The sequence below is a fragment of the Hippocampus comes genome, unplaced genomic scaffold (genome assembly GCF_001891065.2).
Source record: "Hippocampus comes isolate QL1 unplaced genomic scaffold, H_comes_QL1_v1.1 scaffold39, whole genome shotgun sequence".
NCBI classification, from domain to species: domain Eukaryota; kingdom Metazoa; phylum Chordata; class Actinopteri; order Syngnathiformes; family Syngnathidae; genus Hippocampus; species Hippocampus comes.
In genome coordinates this window covers 3,410,203-3,417,496 of record NW_017842054.1, presented here as the reverse complement: position 1 = coordinate 3,417,496, position 7,294 = coordinate 3,410,203, and the positions used below count along the sequence as shown (strand labels likewise).

The window sequence follows — 7,294 nt, the reverse complement described above, 5'->3', positions numbered from 1 at the left end:
ATATAACCAAACCGAAGCATCCTTGGTGAAATAAAAAAATTAAATAAAAAAAAAATCCAGTTTCCTGTGAATTTGCACTCAAGCTCACATTATTGCAGCGCTCAAGACTGCACCTTGACTTGTTATGTCAACCTTGCAGAAAAAAAAATGTGTCTTTGTGCTGTGCAGCAATAAGAAGACAATTCATGTGTTGTTATTGTTGCTAAAGGGCAGCAGTTGACTGAATGTCACACGGAAATAATCTTCCCGCCTGTGAATCCCTGATATGTTCATACTTTTTATTGTGTGTGTACATATATATATATATATATATATATATATATATATATATAAACTCCCCCACTGGCATAGAGCATATTTAATGTTTTTATTCCGTAGCAGGAAAAGAAAGTTGAACTCTAGAGGCGAAAACAATGCAAATGGGTTGTTATTTTCCAGAATTACACCCTCAGGGGGTGCGTGGACCACAGATTTGACGCCGGGGACTCCCAATCTCACTCTAGTAATCATATAACCAGCGGGGGGGTAACAAGATGTTTGACATTCATGAGTCGAAAGTTGAAGCTGCTGGCGCACAGCCGCTTGCCTTCATGTCCATGAGTGTCGTGGATGGCCGCTTGTTGCAAATCTGTTGTCAGGGTGTGAACGCTCTTGAGTGTAAGGTCAACGCCGCACCCAAAACACATTTGTATGATTATGTCACACTTTTGTCCTCTTGAAACGTTCACGTGTAAACCAAGAAACGTCCAATATCATCCCAAAAATTCAACTTGTCATTTGAGCAATTCTCTGTCGAAATGGTACATAAATACAAGGCAAGATGTAAAATCGGACGGCTACTCAGCATTCGCACGCAAAGGCAACTTCTAAAGAAAATGCGTTCTCTGGTTATTACTTTTGTCAGTATGGATTGGAAAACACAAAGAAAAAATAATTGGACATTTTTCAGTGCAGCAGCAAATATATGAGATTTCACATAGAGTCCCTGCAGATGAATTGTCGTGTTCGACTACAAGTGGATTTGCTGATGTCATAAACTCGGATCTGGAGGCCTTTCTTAATGGATGGATGAAGTGGGGAATTTTTCTTTTCCTTCTTTCGTTAAAAGGCACACGACAAATAAAACTTGAGATTTGCAGGGGAGCCCATTCAAAAGGCAGAACCGAGTCCAATAGTAGACTTGGTCAAGGTGGTAAAGGCGCCTCTCGATCAGGTTGTCACCGCGAGGAACATTTTTTTTAGCTTTGTTTTTGCCAAACGACACAACAGAGAAGGACTCTATTTGTTACACTGGCAAAAGCTGCAAAGTTTAATGGTAAGACGCAAAGGTCATGGCTTGGTCTTGACAGGGGGGGAAATTAGGCTGTGGTGCGCATTGATGGTAAAAATGAAATGCGAGATGAGAGCGCATGGCTGGGCAATACGGTCTTTGAATCACATTGCATATTTCCGTCACAAAAATCTTGTTTTTTGATTTTCATCGATTTGTTTTCCTTCGCTGAATGAAAATGACGTTATTCAAAACAACTTTTTTTCACTCCCTCCAGGGATTTGCTTTATTTCTCCTGATACCAAACGAACTTTGAATTTGAAATATTTCCCCCCCCCCCCAGAACCTCATTTTCTTTGATTTGTTTTTAAAATTATTTTATTTTTTGTGAAGTATGTGTCGAAACACGGTCCTTGGGGAACAATGAGATGAATGCGCATCCATCTGCTGGAACCATGGCAGTCTGTCTGGCACTCGGAGATCAATATACTACATATTTGCCCAATCCGTGAACCTAATTACATGCTCAGGAAGGCTATGTGCGCGTTTTGTGCATCTCTCTTTCAACGAGGCTCCCCTGGCGCATCCCATCATTTCACACTTGTGCAGACTGCCTCCAAAAGTCATTAAAGTCGTCGTCATTGGGATTTCACGCTTGCCGCTCTGATCCGCCGCCCGTAATTTCCCAAACATTTGTAGCGATGGGCTTTATATTGGCGAGAACTCACCTTTGAGCTGTTACGAGTGAGGCAAATAACAAGTTTGTGGAGGAATAATAACTGCCAAAAAGCTGGAGAGATCAATACAGTAGATTTGTTGACCACCTGGTAGCACGATGCTAGGTTGCTAGTGTAGCCGCTTAGCTGACTTGCGCAATAAATGGTGAGAGGATAGTCTGAAATGTATTCATTAGTCATGTAGTGGTTGGTAGCTAGCTAGCCAGCCAGATAGATAGCTTCGTAGCCAGCTAGCTAGCTCGTTAGCTAGCTCGCTAGCTAGCTAGCTCGCTAGCTAGCTAGATAGATAGATAGATAGATAGATAGATAGATGCTGTTGTGGGCAAGGCAGACACCTAAGTTTACTCGTGACATAGCTCAAAAGCGAGAATCACTTTGAGTCACGCTCGCTCTCCGTGGAATCATTGCCGTATATTCACAACATAAACTCCTTTTATGGCATATGTTGACTCACGGAAAAGCGTTTAGTGGGCCTATTTATTTATCTGTCCAAGCATCGTCAAAATTCCCTCGCTTCAAAGTTATGCAAATTAGGTTACAAAAATGCAACACAATGAAGCAAAATGGATACTGGCGGCCGGGCCGCTGAACATTACTCGTGATCACACACGTGGCGCATACGCCCACAGGCGCAGACAAAAACGCGGACACACGCAGAAAGGAAAAGTATAATGTTATCAGCAGCATGTTTGTCATTCCATTTCCTTGATTCACTCTATTGGGTGGATGTCAAGGGCAAGTGCAACATGCTCATGATTGCAGCTTTGCTCCCATTTTGTGGGAATGAAATATCTGCACCGGAAATTGAAGTTCTTTTTGCCGCTGATGACGCAATGTCAATCTGCATGTTAACCAATATGAATGCTATGATTTCTTATGTGCAGAAAAATTGCATGAGGAAAAAAAATCCCCCAAAAGTTTAAAGTAACAATGTAAATCCTCGAAAAGGTGCATACTGTTTGTTAATGTAGTTGCAACTGGCAACCATAACTCTTTAAGAATCTCCCAAAAGGTTAAAACTGGAACTAAATCTTGATTTCGAACAGTATTCATCTGAAAGATAAGTATTTTCTCTGCATTTAACTTCAAAACGATAAAAATCCAGCAACAAGTGTGGATGCACCAATTAAGTAGCATGGTTTTATAACACCCTGTACAAGTGCAATAAAGTCTTTTATCAGTTCACCCCCCCCACCCCTTATTTGTATGTTTTCCACAGAGCAGCTTCACAAACAGCCAATCAATAACAACGACGCGCGCTTATCTCGGGAGTTCACCATTTCAACGATGTGCGGCATCCAGAGTGATTGTGCCACCGCTGATGACATTTTCTAGGGCCGCTTGTTGTTTTCCCCAAATCTCCCGCAGCAATGATAATGATAATGATTATGAGGAGGATCTTCCTGGAATGCTGCAGTTGTCTTACTACTCGGCTCCTCACATTTTATCGATCCTATCAGGAGTTGTAATCACACCCATTCCTTAGAATGGGGGGGAAAAAAGACAAGGCAGAGATGGTAAAATAACCTGCATTCATGTCCCACGTGTAACTTTACAAATGCTCAGGCAATTTCCTCCCTCTTCAAACAAACAAACAAAAAAAAACAGGAACATCAACATTCTTTTTTTTTTTTTTTTAATCGCTATTTCTCAGAGGTAGAAGATTGAAATCCCACGTGACATCTCGGTGCAGCTGCAGCATGACGGATACCGGATGCGGTTACCGTGGCGACGGCATGCTCATCTTCAGCTTCTTCACGATGACAAGGTGCATTCGAGTGTCAAAATATGTCAGGCCCGTACGCACGCATACATTGACGCAGACACACATTTGAGGGCCTTTCATGCTTACAGCTGTCGTTTGTTTCTGTGTAATCGAATTTGGGACAATTGACTGCATACATTTTTAATGACAGGAACATTCTGGTACATTGTACTGACCAAACATCTAGTGACTATTTAAAAATAAAAATAAATATTGTCTGATGTTTCGGTTCTGTTACTGTAAGGCTGGGTAATGTATTGGTTATTTCAAGTTTATTGTGTCGTATTTTTTTTAAGCCTCTGTAATACAATGCATGCCCGAGCTGATGTGCACTTTTTTGACCAAACATCTAGTGACTATTTAAAAATAAAAATATATATTGTCTGACGTTTCGGTTCTGTTACTGTAAGCCTGGGTAATTTATTGGTTATTTCAAGTTTATTTTGTCGTATTTTTTTAAGCCTCTGTAATACACTGCATGCCCGAGCCAATGTGCACTTTTTACACTAAAAAGGCAGCAAATAGAGTGGAGCTACTTTCCACAGTTACATTCAGTGTTGCCAATTTAGCAACTTAGAAAACACACACACTAAGAGACTTTTTTTCCATTAATACAAGAAGTCAGAAATATTTTCACATTGTTTTGTTTGTGTGCTCTGCGATTGGCTGGCAACCTGTTCAGGGTGAACCCTGCCTACTGACAGTAGACAGCTGGGATAGGCTCCAGCACACCCCCGACCCTCATGAGGATAATCGGATTAAAAAATGGATGGATGGATGTTTTGTCTATGACAAGGAACAAGCCAAAATGGAAGGCAATAAACCAGCCGAGACAGTGCCTGTTTTGACCAAAAGGGCTTTTTTTCCCCCAGGAGAAAGCACTTAGTTTTAAATGATCTCTAAAGAAATATGTGTATTTGTATTATATCTGTGGAAGTCTCGGGCAAATGAATGAATTTAAAAATGCATGCTCGGTAAAAAAAAAAAAAAACGTTTCAAAGATTGCCCGATAACTGAATAAATGAAGCCAAGTGAGAGGGCAAAACGTGTTCTGAATAATGTCATTTTCACTAGGGTTTTCAGTTAGTGAAGGGGGAAATCGATTAAAATCTGATTTTTGAGAAAGCATACCACGTCCATTTCAAAGGTTGTCCATTTATCCATTTTCAACATCGCTTATCCTGAACAGGGTCGTGGGGAGTTGCCGGAGCATATCCCAGCTGACTTCGGGCGAAAGGCAGACGAACACCCTGAACTCGCCTGTCAGTCGTAGGGCACATATAAAGACAAACGACCATTCACACCGTCACTGAGTGGGAACCGATCCCACGCTGCACAAGTCCGGCGAGTGTATCACGACGCAATCAGCGACTCATTTTCGAAGGTGGAAATAGAAATACTGTATGCAACGCCGTTTTGTTTTCGGAACACGTTTCCCGTCGGACACGCCCCCGTAAGTGCACGTGAAATTATACGACAAACATTATCGATGGTTTAAACGTAACAGGCCAATAGGAAAATCAACACGTCATTTAATAATATATTCCAAATAATATTATTAAAACTTTGATTGAATTTGGCCTCGTGATAGCTGGGCTAAAATAAATATATCAACAAATGATCAGTCGCTTGTTTCAAGTCGGAACGTAATTCGTGGTGGACGCACCGGAAGTGTGAGCAGCTTTCATTGGAGCGAAGTTGGCAACGTTAACTTCACCAATCAATCTTGAAGTAAGTATCTTAACATAGTTTAAATTCAACCAAAGAACTCCCCACCATAACACAGTCATGATAGTTATGGCGGGTTCGTGTTTGTTTGCTCTAGTTGAGATTTGTATTACGTTACTGTTAGCATAGTAACATTTTCTGACACCATAGAAAACAATAGTGGTTAGCTTTAGCTCCAGCCGAGAACGACATTTACCGAATGCGCGTTACCTTCCTCTTCCAGAATGACGGACCGCTACAACATCCACAGCCAGCTAGAGCACCTCCAGTCCAAGTACATCGGCACCGGCCATGCCGACACCAGCAAGTGGGAATGGCTGGTGAACCAGCACCGAGACTCGCACTGCTCCTACATGGGCCACTTCGACCTGCTCAACTACTTCTCCGTGGCCGAGAACGAGAGCAAAGCCCGAGTCCGCTTCAACCTGATGGAGAAGATGCTCCAGCCTTGTGGACCGCCCGCAGACAAGCCGGACGATGCCTGATTGGAGACACCTGATTCCTGCCTTTTTTTTTTTCTTGTTTCACGGATACATGAGACATTTGGACTCCTCAGTTTTTCCCCTTCTTTTTGATATATTGTTCCTAGACTCCTTCGTGCAAGTTACAGATGATGTCTGTTGGTGTAATAAAAGCGTTGTTTCTCTGCTCTCCAGCTTTGTCCTATGGAATCATTGTAATATGCAAGAAAAAAAATGAAAACATCATGCACACCATCGAATACAAGAGCCACATCTCTCAATGTGATGTTTTACTGTTTTACTTATGCAGACACTACATGCTCTGCATTTGCCCGAAGCGACAATAAATATATCAACAAATGATCAGTCGCTTGTTTCAAGTCGGAACGTAATTCGTGGTGGACGCACCGGAAGTGTGAGCAGCTTTCATTGGAGCGAAGTTGGCAACGTTAACTTCACCAATCAATCTTGAAGTAAGTATCTTAACATAGTTTAAATTCAACCAAAGAACTCCCCACCATAACACAGTCATGATAGTTATGGCGGGTTCGTGTTTGTTTGCTCTAGTTGAGATTTGTATTACGTTACTGTTAGCATAGTAACATTTTCTGACACCATAGAAAACAATAGTGGTTAGCTTTAGCTCCAGCCGAGAACGACATTTACCGAATGCGCGTTACCTTCCTCTTCCAGAATGACGGACCGCTACAACATCCACAGCCAGCTAGAGCACCTCCAGTCCAAGTACATCGGCACCGGCCATGCCGACACCAGCAAGTGGGAATGGCTGGTGAACCAGCACCGAGACTCGCACTGCTCCTACATGGGCCACTTCGACCTGCTCAACTACTTCTCCGTGGCCGAGAACGAGAGCAAAGCCCGAGTCCGCTTCAACCTGATGGAGAAGATGCTCCAGCCTTGCGGACCGCCCGCAGACAAGCCGGACGATGCCTGATTGGAGACACCTGATTCCTGCCTTTTTTTTTTCTTGTTTCACGGATACACGAGACATTTGGACTCCTCAGTTTTTCCCCCTTCTTTTTGATATATTGTTATTAGAGTCCTTCGTGCAAGTTACAGATGATGTCTGTTGGTGTAATAAAAGCGTTGTTTCTCTGCTCTTCAGCTTTGTCCTATGGAGTCATTGTAATATGCAAGAAAAAAAAAATGAAAACATCATACACACCATCAAATACAAGAGCCACATCTCTCAATATGTTTTACTGTTTTACTTATGCAGACACTACATGCTCTGCATTTGCCCGAAGCGACGTGGCGAATAAATAATTCATCCGTAGTTCTTCATAAAAGTGCTGCAGCGTTCAGGGGGGGG

At 42.3% G+C, this 7,294-nt stretch overlaps 2 protein-coding genes across 2 annotated transcripts; both read left to right on the top strand.

Annotated features, from left to right (window-relative positions):
* Nucleotides 1–5,389: 5,389 nt before the first annotated feature.
* Nucleotides 5,390–6,152, top strand: LOC109509962 (splicing factor 3B subunit 5). Its single transcript, XM_019859932.1, has 2 exons — nt 5,390–5,503; nt 5,724–6,152. The coding sequence occupies exon 2, from the start codon at nt 5,725–5,727 to the stop codon at nt 5,983–5,985; it is 261 nt and encodes an 86-aa protein (XP_019715491.1). The 5' UTR covers nt 5,390–5,503; nt 5,724; the 3' UTR covers nt 5,986–6,152.
* Nucleotides 6,153–6,320: 168 nt separating this feature from the next.
* On the top strand, nt 6,321–7,086 carry LOC109509961 (splicing factor 3B subunit 5). The gene is made up of 2 exons (XM_019859931.1): nt 6,321–6,434; nt 6,655–7,086. Exon 2 carries the CDS (start codon nt 6,656–6,658, stop codon nt 6,914–6,916), a length of 261 nt encoding a protein of 86 aa, XP_019715490.1. The 5' UTR covers nt 6,321–6,434; nt 6,655; the 3' UTR covers nt 6,917–7,086.
* The last annotated feature ends 208 nt before the right edge of the window (nt 7,087–7,294 follow it).